Source organism: Ostrinia nubilalis, chromosome 1 (assembly GCF_963855985.1).
Source record: "Ostrinia nubilalis chromosome 1, ilOstNubi1.1, whole genome shotgun sequence".
Lineage (NCBI taxonomy): Eukaryota > Metazoa > Arthropoda > Insecta > Lepidoptera > Crambidae > Ostrinia > Ostrinia nubilalis.
In genome coordinates, this window is record NC_087088.1 from 3,583,227 (window position 1) to 3,605,821 (window position 22,595).

The 22,595-nt window shown below is 35.9% G+C and overlaps 1 protein-coding gene across 1 annotated transcript; it reads left to right on the plus strand.

Annotated features, from left to right (window-relative positions):
- Nucleotides 1-1,603: 1,603 nt before the first annotated feature.
- LOC135083086 (protein scarlet-like) lies at nt 1,604-22,492 on the plus strand. Its single transcript, XM_063977885.1, has 12 exons — nt 1,604-1,790; nt 4,577-4,806; nt 7,440-7,488; nt 10,833-11,016; nt 13,125-13,277; nt 13,949-14,187; nt 17,064-17,274; nt 17,829-17,857; nt 17,939-18,044; nt 18,511-18,741; nt 20,977-21,112; nt 21,730-22,492. Exons 2-12 carry the CDS (start codon nt 4,599-4,601, stop codon nt 22,116-22,118), a joined length of 1,935 nt encoding a protein of 644 aa, XP_063833955.1. The 5' UTR covers nt 1,604-1,790; nt 4,577-4,598; the 3' UTR covers nt 22,119-22,492.
- The last annotated feature ends 103 nt before the right edge of the window (nt 22,493-22,595 follow it).

Below are 22,595 nucleotides of genomic sequence, written 5' to 3' on the forward strand. Positions count from 1 at the left end.
TACTCTTTGGTCTATACCTAAGTGACAATTAATTTAATGAAATTATTTAGGTAGGCTTGGTAAATATTTTCAAGCAATTTTATTACAAGGCGAAAAGGGGAAAATCTATAAAAAATAAGATTACACTACTTTTGAAATGTTTTTACGAGAATTGGTATGATTATATAATTTCTAAACACGCTAAAGAGTTAAATTTTTTTAGTCCGTAATGTTTAATATCAAAAAATATTGGACACATATAATTTTATTTGTCAATCTAACAAATAATTACATAGTTATGGTGCGTTGAAGTTGCGCACGACGTCACAACGTGCGGCATTTTTAAGCAAGCGTTGACGTCACGGGCCTCTTCTTATGAACTTTGGGGCGCTTTATCTCTTTAAATTTTCATTAGTTTGAAAAAGTGAAAAATACGTGTAGAGTATTTTTTGATAAGTTAACTGACGGACTAATTAAAACTCTTGCTTTTTGACCCAGGCAACATCCCCATTAAAACCACTGAAACTTATTAGATCTAAAGGTACTAATGTTGTAAAATTAGCAAATAATCTAAGTCTGCAATTAGATACCAATCTTTATGTCCGGATTCGATACTTATTTTTAATCGAAATAAATAATAATATGATTAAGCAACACAATAATACGAGTAAGTCTATTCCAAATAAAAATGTAACAAAATGGTTTGTATTTTCAGGAGAAAAATATTTAAACTGGGGAAATATACAAAGAAAAACACAAACTACCTACTTTATTATACGTTAATATTACCTACTTTATACTACGTAATATATTTTTGGGACATGAGACAAACGAAAAGAGAGCTTTAAAAGAGCTTTAATGAAAAAAAATCTGTTGCGAATACTACTTTGTCTAGAAGCACTTAATATCTCCTTCAGCGCTCCTAAATATAACCTGTTCAAGCTCCTTAAGATAAAGATGCTAAACAGAATTGGTGGAACCATTTACTTGATTCATTAACTAGACTGATAAGGCAGGTGCAGCCTGCTTGACGTGAAGCCAAAAAATTACTCAAATTCCTCAACAACTTGATACAATTTAGAATAGAACTGATACTGAAGGTAAAGAAATGTTAAAGAATTCCTTACCATTAATTACATTTTCAGTCAGACCCAGTCAGAACTCTGAATGAAATCTTAAAGTGAAAAACTGAAAAATATGTTACAGCTCTTCTAAAGCTATTCTTATAAAATGTTAAATGTCATAAAAAACATGAAATAAATGAATTTTCATAATTTCAATACGGCAATGACTTTATTTTAAATATTTATGTTAAAAGAACTATCAAATGACCTAATTAATTTATAATTTTAGTACTTTAGTGATAAAAAAAACATAAATTTATAATACGATTTATTAATCGAAAGTTGTTAAATCCTGAAGTTTTCCAACAGAAACTGTCCCTGAATTTCAGTATCTCCACAATTTGCCAAGCACTAAGCAAGAATGCAAAAACCTAACTAATTAATCTACTTGACACTTCGTTATTGCATCCCAATTGCACTAGTTGCAATGCTGTCGACCCGCCTAGTTGGTATCACGCCCAATCGAGACAATCAAGTCTGCCGTAGCGTAGGCAGTCGTAAGAACGCGCGCTCGGGCGCTTGACGTTTCTAGCTTAATAAATAGGCTAATTTATAATCCGACGAACTTTATACTACGTTAGTGTGCCTGTTACATGTTTTTGGTGCAAGTGTGCGTGTAACCTTATATACTCGGATGCGGATCTATTTCCTACATGTTGTGAAATAGTTTTCTTCTGTCACAGGCTGGTGAGTTCGGTACTTCGGTCCCTTTACTAGACATTGTAACTAGATTGTTACCCGACTAGTAAAAGGGAAAGTCGTGGTTCAAAGGGTGTTTTTGAAGTATTTAAGTTTTAGCTCAAATAACTTAAATCTTCCTTTGGATCTGGTCTCCCTTTAAAGGTACAATGGTCAAAACCTGCACAACCTTATAATTTTCAGGAATTTATCTAACAAATGGGTATTTTATATCAAAGGCGTATAATAATTAGGAAATTTAAGGGAAGTGTGTAGTTAATTCAGATTTTTTCATTTTTCATCACGACACCACATCTTTATCTTGACGGCGCAGCATCATAATATTTGATTAAGTTTCTCTAACACACAACCTATACAAATACCCACTTTTAACAATGTCTTTCCATCGTACAAGATGCTCTTAATATATTTTTATCTTCAACATTCACCCATGTTACTAAGTTTAAAGTTACTTAGGCCTTCCACAACAAGTTATTTATTAATGACGTGTCTGACAACTGTTTATTGATGAACCTGTTATAGTACTTACTGCTTGATATTGTTAAGGTTTGATTTGTTAGCTAGCCATACAAAAATCATGTACTTATAGCTTGAACTTGAATTAACTACTTAATAATTATGCTCGGACGACCAGCCAAAAACCGTGCAGGTGACCGCATAACTATTTCGAAGCTAATAAAGCTCATTATGGTTGAAATATCCTAAAAATAAGTTTAATTAGCACAGCAATAGATTGATCAAACTAAATTAACCATAGTTGACAGAGTCAGCGCTATGCGAAACCCGACCCCTAACGGTCGTGGGGGAAAGCGGAGTCTCCACCACAAGGGGAATTGCCGTCGTGTATACTTTGGATTAATGATTTTAGGCTTTGGTAATTAAGGGCGATTACGCACATCCAAATGGAGCCTGCAAAAACGATTCAAAAATTAATACTGGTTGCTCCGGACTCCTTCAGGAATCGAACATTTTTATCGCTATAAATACCTACACTATTAGTAATGTATTCAAATGAGGAATTTTGAGCAGGACATCATCCGGCGTGCTTTTGCAGACCCTCGCACAAAAAATATGAAAACTGCGTTGGAATAAATATCAACGTTTGGGGCAAGACCACTGTAATTGCAAACGCATGCACGACTGATATCCTGCTTAAAGTCTCATTTGAAAGAGCCTAAGCGTCAATTCTTTTTAAATCGACCAATTCAGCTGTCCCTGATTCGTGGTGATATTTTTCTAGTCGTAAAACACCTTCAAAGTGTCAACAATCTGATGCATCCATTCCAAAGTTGGCTATAATTTAGCTTATCAAAAAAATCTTATTTCTTTTGACTTGGGAAAATGAACATTGTTTGTATGAAAGGTTTCGATTTTCATTAACAAGACAAAGTAAAGACGTATTTATTAAGACAGTTGCTGATGCTGCAGCTGGTATCTATGAACCCATGCTCTTAAATTCAAGATACCAGGGGTAAGATTCAAATTGACAATAAATAAAATTCTTATTAAGCGATTACTAATTTAATTAATTACCTGATTAAATATTTTAAGTTCATGTCGATAGTTTGCATGAATTTAATTGCCTGACCTTAAATATCGTTATTTCAGATTTTTAATATTTCATGCAGTCAATGCTCAGTCCACTCTTGACATTTTTAGCTTGGGAAAATAAGTTAGTCAGGTAGTAAATAATGTAAATATCAAACCCGGTCTATAAATAGGTACGAGTCTTAAAATAAAACGTTATCTGAATGACATTTCATTACCAAATTAAATGTTAAGATAATTTTAATCAAACGTATAAATAAATAAAATTATTAGTAGGAATTTCCTGCGCTTTAAAGCTTTTAAATATGTATCCTTATACATTAACCACATCAGTAAGTAGATAGGAAAATTTTAGCTTTCATTTTACTTCTCATAATTTGAAATAACCAGAACATTATTACATTTTACCTCAATATCTAATATTAAACAAACAGAACTCATTGTTTGTAGACACTCCGTCTGCTGTTGAAATTCCTTCATTCTTCATATTTGCTTGTCCCCAAAAACGATCACAATCGTAGACAAATACTAATGCACATCAAGGTAAACGCCATGAGTGATCTTATTTAGAAGCAATAGGGGCGAATTCGCAACAAAAATTTAAAGCCAACTCACGCGCAGCTTCGTAATGGATTCTTGGAGACGTGTGAATGACAGCTAATATAGCTACCCACAAAATGATGGCAGCAATTGAACCAATTGATAGCATTCAGAGTGGTTTCACCAACCGGAAGAAGTCACTAGGTGCCCTGCAGTTATAAGAGTCGGTGGACCTTCCATCAGATGTTGAAATCTTATCTCTAAAAGCATTAATGGCATCTTAATCTTATTTACATTACCAGCTTAAGTATTTGAAATATTGTTATGGAGGCCCAATGGATACATTCTTTCCCAAATTTAATTGGAGTAACATCGTTTTGATACGTCATTATTTTAATAACAAAAATAACTATCGCGAGGACATAGTTAAAACACATACAAAAGCACCTAACTACACAGGTATCACAAGATAAAATATCAATTAAGAAGACAAAGTGACATAAACAACCTGTCACAATCGCGATACCAAGACAGCGGATATTTAGACTCGAAGTGGTGTGGTAGGGCAAAGCTATTAAATTAACTATCCTTTCTGCTTGGAAATGGACCTTCATTTCTAAATGCACTGAACAGGCTTTCAAATTAATAAAGAATTTGAATTAAAAACTTTCTTCTTTTGTCCACAGTACCAAATGACGTAGCCCCAAAATGAAGGATTTTGGTCTGAAGCTGCCAACGCGCAACGTCCTCACGGGGGCGATTGTGAACTGGGAGGATGACGAGATCGGGGGCATGGGGGACAACCCTGAGAACCTCACACTGGCCTGGAAGGACCTCTCAGTGTATAGGAAGAGGAAACATCAGACCAGCATATGGAGATCGCCCACGTATGAAGAGGTGAAGGTGTTGCATGGAGGCAAGTATGACATCATAGTGAATAGTGTTTAAAGATAGTTACGACTAGCTCCTGAGTCGTAGATGTGTGAATTACAGAAAGAAGTTCAACTCTAAATTCAATTTCAAGCCTGAATTGAGGGCTTTTAATTGGTAGAAATAAATATTTAAAAAAAACACATGAAATCTAAGACAGAGTGAACCGAGTTTTAAGTTAGGGAATTAGGATTATTTTCACCGGTTCATGACCGTTCATGGTGAAGTTACAGGAACAAGTTCTGAAACAAATTAATTGACATTCACCATTTACCTAATGCTATACAAACATAACCATCCTTTTGGCGCAGTCGGGTAAAAACTATAGTTTTGCTTTTTGCAGTAGTAACAAAAAGAACCTTTAACTACAAAATAAATATCATTTGACTGGTGTTGACTACCCGATTGCATAAAAAAGAATGCTATTCAATATTCGCGTATTTATTGTAAATCGATCCAAGTCATGCAATAACCATAAGGATATCAGTATATCTTGATCTGACAAATGATTTTGGTCAATAATTGATTTGTATCAAGTTTCAATTCATGATGTGATTAACAGCGTGTTTGACAAGCAATCAGCAACTCGAGATGATTATAAAGCGACATATCTACATAAATAAATTCGATAATGTTATGTGTTTTAGATGGGAACTAAATCTTATGTATCTACTATGCTAAAGATTAAAATAGAGAGAGAGAGAGAGAGCTGTTTTACAGGCTTTTTTAGGGTTCCTTAGTCCTGACAAGGAACCCTTATAGTTTCGATTTGTCTGACTGTCCGAGGTTTTGCTTGGAAACTATTGGCACTAGAGAGCTGTAATTTTGAGGAGGTATGTATATTAATCACGCCGACAGAACGGTAGCTTCCTCTACATGTAAAGTGGTGATGAAATATTTTTTTCATCTTCTACCCCATCGAGTGGGGTATCGTTGGATAGGTCTTTTAAAATGGCTTAGGGGTTTCAATATTAAAAGTGACTTTAGATGAAGTAATTGCTTGCTTCTAAAATATATTGTGTTAACGACGGACAACTACGGAACCCTTCACTGCGCGTGACAGGACACGCACTTGGCCAATTTGAAGGTGAAAATGATTTTTTGAAGGTGGTAATGTCTTTCTCTGATTGACCGAAATTCACGAAAACGTTACGAAGCCTAAAATCATATTTAAAGCAACTTCTTGTTATAACTAGCTATTTGAAGCCGTTGATAATAAAATACACATTACTCGATTCATCTAATGCGTTTATAAACGCAGATGTTTCATATTTGATTTGGGGAATATATTAAATTTAACTTAATTATACCCAAAGTCATTCACAATGCCAAAGGGCTATGTCACAACTCGCTCACGGCGTTCCAGTTAACTTTAACTGGTTTCCGACTAGTTTTGTACTTTTGAGGTTTGATGCGTTGGTTATTTTCCTTAGATTGGTAATTATGTATCTGGCGAGAATGTTGTAATTAAGAGTTTAAATTCGAAAGTTAAGTGTTAGGAGAACCTTTAAAATCAAATTGCTATGCATTTTTGTATTGAACAGTGCTAAACTGTACTAAAAAGTATTTCCTACATTATAGTTCAATATTTATAAATTAGATGCTATCTTGAACATTAAGCTATAGGCCTAGGTTATCGGTTTATCGCGATAAGCCCATACGTTTGTCGTTTTTATTGCTTATTTGACATCTTGCCATAAAACTTTTGATCTTATAAGCAAAATTTCTCAGTTAATAAGTAATATTACTTAAAATTTTCTGTGCGTATCTGTGATTATTTTTAGGGATAGCCTACTTACTCATAAGCTATTTTGGTTCCTTGTGTAGTATAAGCCACTTAACTCTTGTAAAACACAAAATATCATTGTTCTGTCTATCCTTAGATTAATAAAACCTAGATAGATAGTCAGTGCACGAAAGGTGAGGCAGCTTTTAGTGAGCCAGAATGGCTCACCCGTAAACGTCACATGAACTGTCAAAGTGAAAAATTGGTAAACACGTCCGACGAATTTTAATTAATTATGACGGTTTGGGCTGTGAAAGGGTGTCTAAATACATCAGAAAAACGAAAGAAAGTGACCAGTGTTACATTTCATAAGTAAGTACTACAATTCGACGCGTATTTTGCTTGAATTTGGCTTTCAAAAATTAAATACGGGAATGATACCAGTAACAAGAAAATTTATTTCCCAATTGTTCGCCCTACAAATACACTTCCTTTTTTATGAAATCGAGACTTTTAAGTCGATTTATCTTATTGTAATTAGGTAGGTACTTTGAATTCAATAAATAAGTAAGTACATGATGCGTTTTGTTTTTGTTAATTATAATATAATTAAAAACGTATTAAAAATTTCCCTACTTTCGGGAAAATCGCCTTCACTGTCTACACTCCCCAACAAAATTGACACTAATGACATAAGATTTTTGCCTCACTCTTGACGAAGCGTTTGTATGAAGACTATCCATCTAGGTTTTATTAATCTAAGTGTCTATCAATCTTTAAATTGTAAATAATAATATAAAAATAAAAATAAATTGTTCTGTTATAAGCCAAATCATTTTCAATAGACCAAATTTTGTCACGTTTTCCACTTTTAATTCGTTTTTTTGTTCCAGTGAGCGGTATTGTGTCGTCCGGCAACTTGGTAGCTCTCATGGGTTCAAGGTAACAACGATTTCTATTTCTGACTAAATACCTACTTTACTTAGAAATTCAATGTAGCTGTCATCATGTATACGAGTAGAACTATGTATTAGCCATGACTACGAAAATAAAACTTAATTCTAATTTAGCTTAAGCAGGCATTACAAATTTGTCGTGGCACCATTGTACCTAACTTTAAGAAAAGATATTAAATATAGTAAGTAAATCTCTAATAGTAACGTTTTTTTAAGCACAACAAATGACAATGAAATTGAAATCGTTACGAAGAGAAAAAATTCAAAATTGCCTCGAAAAATGTATTTCCCCGCCGAACATAATTACAGAACGGGGTCAGATAACAACTTTAATATCCTATTTGAAATAAGTGTCTAAAAGCTGAAAAAATACTTAATTTACAACTGAAAAAAGGATGCATTGCATTCATCAGATACTCGTAACTTAGAACTAAAGGATTTAACATTGACATTTTCTTTATTCTGTAGATAAGAGTAGTTAATACTTTTCTTAAGTAACTTCGGTTTGTTTCTTATTTAAATATGTGATTTCAGAGTAGTCCAGGAAACCATCAATCTTCATTAGATTGATCCGTGGTCCACTTTTTAATTGTTATTTTATGGAAATCTTGTAAAAATGGTCTCGACCATAACTAATTAATAGCCTACTAATTAGTTAGGTTTATCTATTTTTAACCTAATCGACATTAAAATCGAAATATCACCGGAAATGGAAAAACACCTAACTTTTCAACTATGATTTCGACATTTAAAATCCATATCTTTTCCATGTTTGTATTGGGTTCCCAATGTGGCACTCAACAGCTTAACTCGCTATTAACTGAGAATCACCACCCACAAGGTGGACCGACGTCATCATAAAGGTAGCAGGAAGGCGCTGGACGCAGGCCGCTACCAACCGGGCAACATGGAAAGCATTGGGGGAGTGCAATGTTCAGCAGTGGACGTCCTATGGCTGAGATGATGGTGATGATGATGATGAACTGAGAATAAGAATTTCTACTGACTTTCGTGCAAGTTTGGTTTCGTGCGCGCGACCTGGCAATGACAAATAAAGCCACGAGCAAAAGCTAGTTTAAACTATAAAAATGTTTAAGATAAGTTCACATAAGTAGGTATAGTATTATTTATTCAAGAGATTAAGTTGCACTTAATTTGTTTTACGACGTGTAATATAGATAACTGCTTAAATTTCAGCGCTCTATCTTTTGAGTTATGTATTTCCTGAATATCAATAATATAATATCGGGTTACAGACTGGTTGATTTAAATAACCAATAAATTATTATGTTATCAACCCAGCTAAAATAACGATAACTATTAAATTAATTAAAATCCTATTTGTTTAACAAATGTTTTACATCAATTCTATTTTCGCTTGTTTTTATCATTTTTATGTCTTTTTCCCATTACTGCTATCTGAAGATTTTCATGTATTTTTGTGGAATTCAGAAAAAAAAACTGATTGACAAATTTTAAGGTGGACAAATGCGAAGAACAGAATTAAAAAAATAACAGAACTAATACAAAAACTAATAGGGTAAACTGCCAGTCATTGGACACTTGAGAAAGTTATAATTTTTTGGGCAGTTATTTACTGAATTAAAAACAGCATTTCTATTTCAACAACTGAGAGATTCCGACTGATGGAGGCGTTTTTTGAAGGAATATTCGTTGTATTTGAAGGAATATTCATTTTAAGAAAATTCAAGGGTTGTTTTGTCCAATGACTGGCAGCGTCCAATCACTGTCGGAATGCTGATACTGAACCGATTTTCAAAGAGGCGAGTTTTTCGAACATCATTCAAAATAAGTGATTGCTGAGTCATTAAATAAAACTTATTCTCAAAACGATTTAACTTGTTGCTATATTTTTTAATCCAATTTGGTATGATTCTGAAAATCCTGAAAAAAATACCAGAGGTTTGTGAACTGAGGCAGTGCCTACCTAAGAAACTGTGTTTATAGAAATAACAATCGGTGGTTTGGAATTTTAATTTGGAACAAGATTGTTAGTTTTGAGCCAAAGCTCAACAACAATAAAATTCAAAAGGTAAAAGTTACCAACCTATCTACAAAAGAAACAATTTTCAAAATCCAACTGCGGAAAATCATTATAATATGGTTAGGTTATTGTTGTACTACCTAGTTACTAAGCTATATCTAACTTAACATAAAACTCATGCCCACTACTTTTATTATGGGCGTGTACGACTCTACTCGTAAACGCCTCTATAGATAACACTTTATTATGTTGCAATTCAAATGAATCGTAAATGTATGAAATTACATTTGGAGCTCATTTAAATGCTGATATAAAAAATATGTAAATTCAATATGGTTATCTAAATTCCTATTAATTTACAAAAGTAACACTCCCACGTTTTAGATGAAATACATTTTAATTTTATAAACTTTTAACTAAAATAGTAGCTATTTCCCGCGACTCTACCTGCTTAGATTTGGAAATAGTCTTACAAAGATTTTATCGCACGATCAAAAATAGTCGTTAAATCTTAGTTATTCATGATTTTGTACTCGTATGTCCTACCATTGACACTATTTGGCACATAAGATCAATATTCTATACAACTTGGAGTACGTACCTACTTTATTCTGTTTTCAAAGTTGTCTGTTTGTAGGTAAAATAAGTTTAATTATTGTGAACTTTTTGCAGAATTTTATTAGGTACGCTTAAAAACTTATTTACACAAAAACTAATTAGTTATCTCTTACCGTTATAAGCAGCGTTCGCAACAATCTGATCCGCTCAACCGTTTTTACGTTAATTTTCGTCACAAAGGTGGTTCTGACGCCATTAAGATTTATTTTACCAAAATAAAGTAAAATCCATGTCTATCATCCTGTCCACCTGTGAACGAATTCTGAAATTTTGGCCGTCACTGCATTATCATTAGAAACTGAGGCATCTAATAATGTTCGATGTTAAGTCCAATAAAAACCATTTGTCCCGTGCCTTCTGGCCATAACAAGTCACCGCGCGACAAATGTGTCACGATGGGCTTCCTCATGTTGAGCAGATATTAGGTCGTAACTTACTTTGCTACCTTCTAATAATCTATGTTAAAGTCCAATAAAATATTTGTCTAGTGATGCCTTTGTAACTTTGTAAGTCCAAGAAAATGTCTCTGTCCAGTGGTGCCGGCAAGACGACCTTTGCCACCGTAAGCCGCGGTAACATAAGCGCCATAACGGGCTACCTCATGCTGAACAGATACCTGGCCGGGGCTGACCTCATCATTATCTCATCTTTATAATATAAAACCCAATTTATAATATTTGAAACTCTAATGAAACGTCTTTGTCCAGTGGTGCCGGAAAAACGACTCTTCTGGCCGCCATAAGCCGCCGCGACAAAAGCGCCATGACGGGCTACCTCATGCTGAACGGACGCCTGGCTGGGGCGGATCTGATCGCCAGGATCTCCGGCTTCTTGCCGCAAGAAGACCTCGCGATTGAGGACTTGACAGTAGCGGAACACATGGTATTCATGGTGAGTAAAAAAGCCCTATCAAGGTAAGAGCTGGGAAGACGAAGTTGCCAAGGACTTACGCTATCTCCACGTCGATTATCTACTGATGCAGGGCCGGACCGTGAATTTAGGGGGTCCTGGGCTAATACTACTTAGGGACCCACCTAGTTACTCAAAGTATAGAAAAAATGAGATAGTAAAATATTTGTCTTGACTTAGGTGGAATTGAATCCACGGAGCCCTGGGTTGAAGCCCAAAAAGCCGTATCCGATCCGGCCCTCTCTGGTGGAAGGTTGCGCAGTACAGACCGGAGTGGAGATTCTTATTGTCGGAGGCCAAGACTCGCCCGGTTTCTACTAAAGCGGAGCGGAGAAGAGTCGGGCCTCCAACATTTTATATAGAATTTGACAGCGACGGCGGTGCGGTGCCGTGCGGAGCGGAGGCGAGAAGTAGAAATCATGAAATCTGATTGGTTATTCACTTCTCCGCTTTGCTCCGCATTGGTGGAAACCGGGCCTCAGTTTGGGTCGCTGCATCAGCTCAGTTAGTTTTTTCTTCTTTTAATCTAGCTTTTGTGACGCAAGACAAGGTCAGAATGGAGTAAAGATGTTAATTTGATGTAAAACACTTTATCATTATTTGATCCATCGCCATAGTACACGTTTTTCAACGTTTTTTTCCTACGAAGAGTTACAAACAAAATGTTTTTCTGTTATGAAAAATCTAAAGCTGAGTATGGATGTCATCAAACTAGTTCCATAATACAAGAAGTTAAGGTTCTTCTAAATATTTTGACTTCTGCTTAATAATAAGATATTTAACTATTGTAAATTAAACGATTTCTGTCTTCTTGTGCTTAGAAATGGCATATACTCGTAATATGCCATTCAAATCCAAAGGATATATTTATGAATGTCTGTCTAGAAGCTTTTTTACTACCTCTATATAACCTTTATGCTAGAAGTGGGTTTGTTAAGATAAATAGATAAGCCTACAATGGCGGTTAATAAAGTCTACCAGGGCTGTTCGTTCGTTCGTTCGTTTCAGCCGAATAATGTCCACAGTTGGACAAAGGCCTCCCCCAAGGATTTCCACACACCGGTCCTGCTATGCGCTGCCCGCATAAGGCTGTAAACTTTATCAAATGCGTACCTCTGATGACTAAGAGAGAAAAAGATTAATTTTTAAGGTTTTGTTTAGAATTTTTTCAACAATTCACATACATATTATATTTACAATAGCAATAAGTAAAAGGTTTTTAGGATATTCTTATTAAACGTTACTTAATACCCAAGCCATTTAATCAAATGAAATCCCAAATAAATAGATCTAGTTAATTATTGTAAGATTAAAAACTGCTATCTAAATCACTGCCAATCGTTCCCATGGACTTACCAAGTCGGTTCCATAATTACTTTCAAAATAAGTACCTACCTAGATACCAAAACCAGGTGACATTCCAAAAGATTACCTTATGTAAATTATTCAACATTATTCTGCCTTACACAAAATTATGTAAATCACTACACAGAGGCATCAAATTTATTAAATTCATCGCCCAATTCATTGTCGCTGTAATATTTTACAAACATTTTGCTATTTACGACATAATTACGTTATTGTTAAGCTTTTTATGGCTGGATTAAAGGTGTAAAGTGTTGGATGAGCTACTAAATTATATTGACATCAATAAATAATGTTCTGAACTTCATCGAGGTACTTTTATGGAGGATTTATGTCAGAAAAGGTTTCATTGATTAATTTATATCTACTTTCCTACTATAAAAATGCGAAAGTAACTCTGTCTAGCTAGTATAGGTAGTAGGAAGGCATTGAACCACAGAATAATAATAATTACTACGCTTGAACGCAGGCCGCTACCAACCGGGCAACATGGAAAGCATTGGGGGAGGCCTATGTTTAGCAGTAGACGTTTTATGGCTGAGATGATGACGATGATGATGAACTCTGTCTGTCTTTCTGTCACGCTTTCACGCCTAAACGACCGAACCAATTTTTGTTTTATTTTTAGCGATAGTACATAAGATAGTTTTTATCTTGGTTCCCGGGACGCGCGCGATAAAGAACCAAGAGATTCCGATGAAATCTAATCAAATCTTCTACTCTAGGCCAGACTGATGATGGACAAGCGCTCAACTAAGATCATCCGCGCCAAGAGAGTGCAGCAACTGCTGGGAGAGCTTGGGGTGGCCAACTGCACCAGGACAAAACTGAAGGCTCTGTCGGGAGGGGAAAGGAAGAGGGTCGCTTTGGCTGTCCAGGTAAGATCCCTACTACTGATAGAGTGATGATTTTTTGTTGAACACCAAAGTAAGCAGATATTAAATTTGAAGAAGCAGAATTTAGGCGATCTTATCCAGATATTAAGACAGAAATACATCTTATTTAGCATTAGCTTATTAGAAGATGAATAAAATAATATCAATTTCAAAGATAGCGTCTGTTTCACCATTACACTTGCTGATGATGCCTTTTTGGAACTGTTAGGCTGTCAAAAAAATTACAACACTCGGTTTCACAGGCCCCCCTAACGTAGATGTATACTAAAAAACTTTCCGGTATTCAGCCTACATTACTTATAGCATCATAATGTCAGATAACTATCTCAAACTTTAGCAGGAACTGGTAAAACAGGCCCTCAATATCGTCACTAAAATATTATAATAATTTTGGCACGAAGCACCTATGTAGTTACAAAAACTCAATAAAGATATTAAAAATCATAGCAGACTTATCAACTCGAAAAGGCATCGCGCTGTCAACCGCGAGGCGAGGCGTTGACGTTAAGGTGCGGTTAAGCGTGCGTTGCAGTATGGAGTCTCACAAAGAATACTGACCGTCTCGAGTTGATACGGTTACGATCCCTTACCGGGTTGATAAATGTGCTACGTCCTTGCCTTACTTCAACAACAATTTCTTGCACCCCTACTAGCTTCTCAACGATCCCCCAATCCTGTTCTGCGACGAGCCCACAACTGGCCTGGACAGCTGGGCAGCGAGCGCGGTCGTCTCGCGTCTCCGCAAACTGGCCACAGGCGGGAAGCTGGTCATCTGCTCCGTCCACCAGCCGGCTTCGGGCGTCTTCGAGCTGTTCCACCAGGTGGTGTTGCTGGCCAATGGAAGAATGGCCTTCCATGGGACGATCGAGCAAGCTGATATTTTCTTTACGTCGTAAGTAGACTAGAGTGGTTTTTATTAAGGACTTCCCATTTGTCTCTGGTAAGTCTTTGTAGTGGAAGCGAAATTCATGACCTGATAATGATAATGATTTTGAAGGTCCTTCAGCCTGTGTTTTTTGGACTTGATAAGCAGTCTCACTCCAAGGTGAAGAAAAGCGAGTACAGAAAAAAACCTATGTATGGAATTTCAATTGCTTAATAGTGACGTTGTTTTACTGAAGTAAGGCTAAGTTGCACTACTTAACTTTGACCGTAAGTTTAATGATAACCGGTGTTTTTATATGGATTTTGACAGATTTTTGACGTTTATCAGAGTTAAAGTAAGATGGCGTAACACAGCCTAAATAATTTAAGCTACGTGCTAATAGTTTCGTAATGACAATTACGTGATATTTGGTTTCATGTCCGGCCACCAACACTGGAATGGTGGCTAGAAGCCATATAGAAGCCGCTTCCATTTGGGTCGGTGTGTCAAATACGGTTATGTCACATCACACTTCATCAGACTTTAATTTTGTTAAAAAAATTATCCCGGAAGTATTTTTGTTTAACGAGTCCTTTAGAATCCAATAATACATATATTAGGTATCTACTCGTACTCACAGACAGAAAATAAAACAATAGTATATTTTTTGGACCTAAAAGCCTAATAGTCCAGTCAATGAATGCCTTAACGACGGTGTAGAGAGAAATCCATGGAACACAATTTCTGACCTCGGGACTTTATTTAGCCTAGTTAGGTGCTGAACATAGCAAAAGTCCCCGCCCTTAGCCCTTGAGCCGGCGGGGAGAGGGGGGTTTAAAGGTACCACTTTTCGGTTTTTCGCTTAATCCTCGGAAACTATGCGTCCTAGTGACATGACTACTACGAACCAAAAAAAGCTTATTCAATTTGCTACAGGTGAGACAGTCAAGTTTTTCTATATCTTGTATAGTTTTTGCGGCATCTGCTCTAGAAGGTCTGTAAAATTGGAAATTTTATTGTTGTCTTACATGTTCCTTTCAGGAGAAAATCGACTAAATCAACATTGAGCAAACACTATAGACATGCGGGAGCATGTTAAGCCTAGTTCCACGGAGGGGACTGCACCGTGCGTATATTTACACGAACCAATTAGAGCCACTTTTGACTCCTCATCATTAAAAAACTACTGTGCATTAACACTTCAAATTTGGCTCATGTATTGAGACTTGCAAGATAAATATCAGCTTTAAATTTCATAAATATACCTCAAACGGTTATTTAGGTATTGACGTTCAAAAATCGACATTTAGAACACTAAAATCTATCCATCACATGTGAAATGTTAAAATTTACTGATTTTTTATTTGTTCCTTTGTATTTACATAACTATCTTTCTGGATGCCAAATTTGAACCTTCGAGGTCATCTGGAAGTGGTTAGAATTTGATCTATAGGTTAGACATGTAGATTTTTGGACGTCAATATCTAAAGAACCGTTTGAGGCAGATTTATGAAATTTGAAACTGATGTATATCTTGTAAGTCTCAACACATGAGCCAAATTTGAAGTGTTAATGCATAGTAGTTTTTGAGTGATGAGGACTCAAAAGTGGCTCAAAGTGATTCGTCTAAATACGCACGGTGTAGTCCCCTCGCTGGAACTAGGCTTAACATGCTCCCGCATGTCTAGAATAATTGCTCAATGTTGATTAAGTCGATTTTCTCCTGATGGGAACATGTAAGACAAAAATAAAATTTCCAATATTACAGACTTTCTAGAGCAGATGCCGCGAAAACTATACAATTTATATAAAAACTTGTCTATCTCATCTGTAGCAGAATGAATAATTATGCTTTTTTTGGTTCAAAGTAGTCATGTCACTAGGACGCATAGTTTCCGAGGATTAAGCGAAAAACCGAAAAGTGGCACCTTTAAACCCCCCTCTCCCCGCCGGCTCAAGGGCTAAGGGCGGGGACTTTTGCTATGTTCACCTCCTAACTAGTCTAAATAAAGTCCTGAAGTTAGAAATTGTGTTCTACAGTTTTCCATCTATAATGCTTTATTGACTGGACTATAATTAAATCCATCATTACGAGTTGTTAAAACGTCCTAAAATCCATTCCTTGACAAAGATATAAAATTAATAATAAGCTTAAAGTGAACGCCTCTCACACATCATTCAAATAATTTGAATGGCCGTGCTCAATACCACCATAAAATGTTTTTTTTTTTTAAATATAACTACGGGCCATAAACGTACCTCTCGAAGAAAACAGAATAGTGACATAACTATATAGAAACCATAGTAGACGAAAAAAGTCTCAATAAGTAAAGAGAGCATTAAGATGCTAGAATAAAAGCATAAAGGGTACTCGTATACCTGAAAAAATTACTTCCTGCGTCAATAAGAGGTAAAGCATGTATGAATGACTTTAATGAAGACTATTTAATAATTATTATTTCAAGTAATGATCAATACAGAAGAAACTTCTACGCTTTTGTCTTACGTGTGTCCAATACAAGTTTTGAATTTGGTATAGGTAGTCAAAGTCCGAGTGTTGCGTGTCGAAATAGGGTAATAAAACTGCATGTTGTAATGATTCACAGCTACACGTACTAATTGGGGCTCAATTTGTATTTTTTCTCTGGAAACACCAAAAAACAAACGAACAAAAACTTTATGTGAGCTTTTGCCATAGCTTTTTCAGACCAAAAAATGTGTCAACCGAAAAATTGTGGACACTGAGGACTAAAGCTTTTTTATTTTTTTAAATATGTGTTTTATGATCCTGATTTTAAAGAAACCGTAAATTATCTATCTGAAAGTGACGTTTTATTAAAAATGTTTCAAAAAAGGACATAATTTCATTGATCTTTAAATTTTATTGTTTCGCCTTCCAATAGACTAGGCTTCAAATGCCCAATGGGGTTCAACGCAGCGGAGTACTACGTGTCCCTCCTAGGGGTCCAGGTGGACAAAGAGATGGAGAGCCGTGAGAGGATCCGGAAGATCTGCGATGAGTACCAGCGCTCCGAGATAGCGGTGGACATTGAGAACAGAGTGGGAGACGTCAAGGATGAAACGGAGTACTTTGAAGGCACTGCTGATAATAAGGTTAGTACAAAAGGGAAAGGCCATTGGTTCACTAAGTGAGGGGCGCGCCCCCCAGGGGAGGCGCAAAGACCTTTAAAGGTGGACGCGGGCCATCTGTGTACTTAACTATAAAAAACCTGCGACCGCTAAGAGAATGCATTCCAGACTGCTCGATACGACCAATAAATAATCTTGACTGGAGGAGGGGGGCGCGGAATTTTTTGTACGGTCGAAAGGGGGCGCGTCTCAAATAAGTTTGGGAACCAATGGCCTAGACAATGTAACATTCGCTGTAGATTCACTTACTTAGGTAATCAAAACGACTTATCTAAATCGAAGACATCAATAGAGGAGGTCATAAAATTTTACTTATTACTCAACTAAATGATGATCTTGACAACATAGATACGCGGTAACAAAATTACATTTCCAATTTAAAGTACCTAGGAACTACTTTAGTAGTGCAGTTAAGTTTACATAAACTTAACTCCTTAACTACCTTAACCTAACTTTAAAACATCTTTATGTCCTCTTAATTTCTTGATATTGAAAAGACGAAAACTTTTTTGTTTCAGAATGATCTGTTCGAGAGATATCTAACTCTGTAAGTAATATTGTTACTATTTCATTGAAACTTTAAGTAGACCTTTGTGAATGGGGTGATCATAAAAATGTTTGATTGCAGAGTCAAAGTGAACTACTTCGTCCAATTTTACTGGCTGATGTGGAGGAATATACTCACGATAAAACACAATAGCAGTATATGGATAGCTGAATTTGTACTTCTAATGGTATGTACTGATTTCGTAGATGTTTTAAATCTGAAGTGGCTTAAAAGCTTTGAGCAGATCGTATAGTTCAAACAAAAAGAGCTAAGATGAGAATTAAATTAATTAAGGTTTAGAGGAAAGATAGGAAGTATCCGGGTAAAGCTCTCCGCTTCCACCTTCCGCCTAATCATCACTTTCCATCAGGTGAGGTGCAGACCAAGAGCTTAGTCTACGTACTCCGTTGTGTGTAAAAAAACATTAAAAACTAAAAGTATTTCAACTAAAAAGTAAAATAAACGTTTTAGATCACGTTCCCATCCTATCTGATCTTTAACTCGCCACAAGTATTCTACTTTATGGCTAGTTATAGAGACCAGTTATAGGTAGGCATTAACGAGGTATTTATTGTGTGGTATTACTAAAGTGTGATCGATATAAAAATAGTGTACCACTTCCCATCTATAACATCTTTCTTTTACTTCCCCAGTTCGTAGGCCTTATCATCTCCATCCCATACATGGGCCACTTCGACGAGCTCGACCAGCGCGACATCCAGAACGTCGAGGGTCTGCTGTACCTCACCATCACGGAGACGATCTTCCTCTTCATCTACGCCGTCTTCATCACGTTCCCCAGCGAAGTGCCCATCTTGCTGCGGGAGACAGCCAGTGGGCTGTATTCGCCGCTGCCGTATTATTTGTCGAAGATGATATTTTGGGTAAGTCAATTAAGGGTGGATTCGACCAAACAAGAGTAAAATAAATATTAATCTCAGAATAAAATAATGGTCAGTTTTGACATATTTCCTATACTGAAACTGTCAATGTGCCAGTTACATCAGGAGTTATCTACTATATAAAAATAAGTCGGGTTTTCCTCCCTGACGCTATAACTCCAGAACGCACGAACCGATTTCCACGGTTTTGCATTCGTTGGAAAGGTCTCGGGCTCCGTGAGGTTTATAGCAAAGAAAATTCAGGAAAAATTTCAACAGAAAAGCGGGAAGGGGGTAAAATGGGATCCACGCGTACGAAGTCGCGGGCGGCCGCTAGTTCTCGGATAAAAGTTGGGCCTAAGTAATCAGTTTAATTAATTTAAAGAGGTTTTTAACGCGATACGCGAATAGTGAATTAATAATAACTGTATTTGACTGACCTCTCGACCGGGTTGCACCGGCCGTGGTCACAGGCTGAGTGGAGCGTGGGTGGAAACATCTAATTCTACCCACGAAATTTCATAATATTCATATTAATTTGTGCGTCCTTCCGTATTAGTACCTACTCAAGTTTTTACCAAAGTTCTTAAAATTTTAAATGTAGAGCTAAGGATTATAAGAATCTTACGAACCTTTTCTTGTACATATTGTTTAACAGCTTTTTTCTTTGTTTGCAATTCTGCAAACACACAATAGGCCTACTTTTTGTTGGTTTTCATTAAAATGTCATGTCAGTTCTTTTAATGTTACATTAAGCATAAACTATGAACTTTATAGTGCATCATTATTTATTAATCCTTCAAGCTCCGCGAATCTAGACACAATAGATAATCAATTGTTATAACATTAATTAATGCCGTCTGGGACTCAATCGGTTAACCAATTTAATTACAAGACTCCAAAAAGTCCTAAGTTTAGACATAGACAAGCTGTCTACCGATAGATATGCGTATTTTGGTAAAACACGTAATTAATGGAATAGTGGATAGTCATTAAATAAACCACTGATTTTCCTTCTTTAAAAAATGATAACATTAATGAAACTATTGTACTCGTAATTACTTTCAAAAAAATTTGTGGTTTTGTGGTAGATAGAGTTTTCCTTGTTCACACTTACTATAAAAATAGGTAATATTATTTTAATGATTTACCGCAATTTTAGTGGGATGTGATATTTCTTTAGTCATTGACCTAATTCGAAAGATAGTTTATTTTGATGATGTAATATTAGTAGCTCGTTACTCATTGTGGTCCAGTTTATAGTTGAACTCTTCCGATCGGGAAGTTTGGGTTTGAATTCTCGCACAAATTGAAAAATGAACTTTGTGAATGTTCTCAGTAGATAAGGTTGAATTAAACCAATTACGTGATTGTCCGTCAATCTAATTTCAGACTCACAAGCTTACACATAAGCTCATAATTTTTTGACCTTAGTTATTGCAACCGATTAACGAAGAAGGCTATTAAATATAAAGAAGAACTATCAATATACAAAAAATGTTTTTTAACATAACTTTTTAAAAAAATAAAACCGACTTCAAATGCGTGAACACAAAAAAAAAACTAAAAATTAAAAATATTGCGTATAAAAAAGTTCATCCCCAATTTTCCACCCTTGGGGGTGAAATATTTTCTTCAAATTCGCATGAAACCACCCTTTTGATAATACCTATTCAACAAAAAAATAATCGTTCAAATTGATTTATAATCGGCGGAGATATTGCGTATAAAAAAGTTCATCCCCAATTTTCCACCCTTGGGGGTTGTTTTTTCTATTATTAAATTTAAATGGGACCACCCTTGAGGTATTACCTATACGCCGAAAAAAGATTTGTTCAAATCGGTTCATAACTGGCGGAGTTATCGCGTAACAAACATAGAAAAAAAAAAAAACATACGGGTCGAATTGAGAACCTCCTCCTTTTTTGAAGTCGGTTGAAAATCATGCCATTTAGTAGCCAAAGCAAAAACGTTATGGTCACATTTTAAGATTCGTATTCTAAAGCTTTAAGTCATGATTCGAGCCAGTAGTAATTAATCTAAAATTAATATCACGTGACAAGGATGCAATTAATAAGTTTTTAACTAATAAATAGGCACCTGAGCATTATTAAAACTACGATGATGTATAGACGGCAACTCGAGCTAATTTTTGGAGAGTCTTATAAATTTACTTCTAATAGAGATGTAATTTTGCTATAATTTTTTAATCTAATCAGCTATCGTATATACATGCAGATACCCCGGGCGGTGATCGAGCCGCTGCTTTTCGCGTCGCTGGTGTTCAGCGTGGCTGGTCTCCACGGTGGGTTCACCGGCTGGCTCGGCTTCAGCTTCGTCTGCATTCTGTGCGCTAACTACGCCAACGCTTATGGTGAGTGCTTTGTTTTCTTCATTGGGAAATATACAGACAATAAGGACAAACCGTAAATGAATGAATGAATTGAATGATAATCTTCATGAGAAGAAAGGTGTCCATCGAGACATGTTAGACAAACTTGTGAAGACTCAGAATGATATCAGACACAACAACAAGTCCAACCGAAATCATGTCAGACAAAACTTTGATGATTTTGAAGTCTGATGCCATCACAAAAAACACGCAATGGACGAATCAATCAAACTGACAAGTCAATTAAATAATAAAGGACCTATTAAATAGAAAAATGTGATCTCTTTAATTTATTATCACTTATATTAATATTTTTATAACAATCTGATTAGACATTTTTAGAAATTGATTGATTGATCTTAACTTTTGTATTAGTTAGATTAGTGGTTTGGATAGACCCTGCCTTTAACTGCATCATAATCTTGCGCATTATTGCCTACCCACTTACTAATATTATTGTAGTATTTGAACAAAATATCGTTACTTTCTTGCATAAATAATTAAGCAACCAAAGACAATTTATTGATTATTGTGTCAACAGTCTCCTAAAGATGAAAAATTTACCCCACACTAATTGGCTCTCAATCTCAAAATTGCAGGCTCGTTCCTCTCAGCATCGTTCGACCGAATGGAGACAGCTGCCTTGTTCTCAGTTCCCTTCGAACTGATCGGCACAATGTTCTCCGGAATCTACCTGAATCTCGCCAGTGCCACCAAATACGTCTCTTGGATCAGATACTTCTCAGGGTTCTACTACGGAGTTGAATCCATCTCGATCCTCCAATGGGATTCCATTGAATCTATCAAATGCGTAAATGTACCAGGGATGCCTTGCATCAAAACTGGTCCAGAAGTTCTTGCGCGGTTTGGTTATAAGGATGAGAATTTCTGGAGGAACTGCACTGCACTCGCGACTATGTATTTTGTGGCTCACTTCATTGCGTTCACTATGGTCCTGAAGAGAAGTAGGGGGACGCCTGTATATTAATTTTACATTATGTCGTTTTGGTGCAGAATACCAATTGTTACGGGTATGTTTTTTTTTTGTTAATAGCAGTTACTATGTGCTGGTCGCTTTACATATAAGTAAATTCAGTCTAAGATAAAATTTGGTTCAAAGATCTTAGATAATAATATTTAAAAATTCTTAGGACCAGCTGTATTGAAGTTTTTTGTATAGAATTCATCCTCTCTATCTTTTTGAGTAACCGTGCAAATAAATCTACAGTTATTCTTTAACATGGTGCTACGATCTGTTATTTTTGTGTAAAATATCGTCGTTTGTATTTTATTGATAAGATAGAAAGTGCCTTTAATGTAAAATCCTTTTGTATTTTAATACCTGTTTGTATTGAATAATAAAATTTTTTGTAACCCTGCACTTCTGCTTATTCGCCCAAGCCCAAGCCCTTAACCCATGCTTATTTTAGACAACCTGGACAATATCTAGATACTAAAGGTGAGT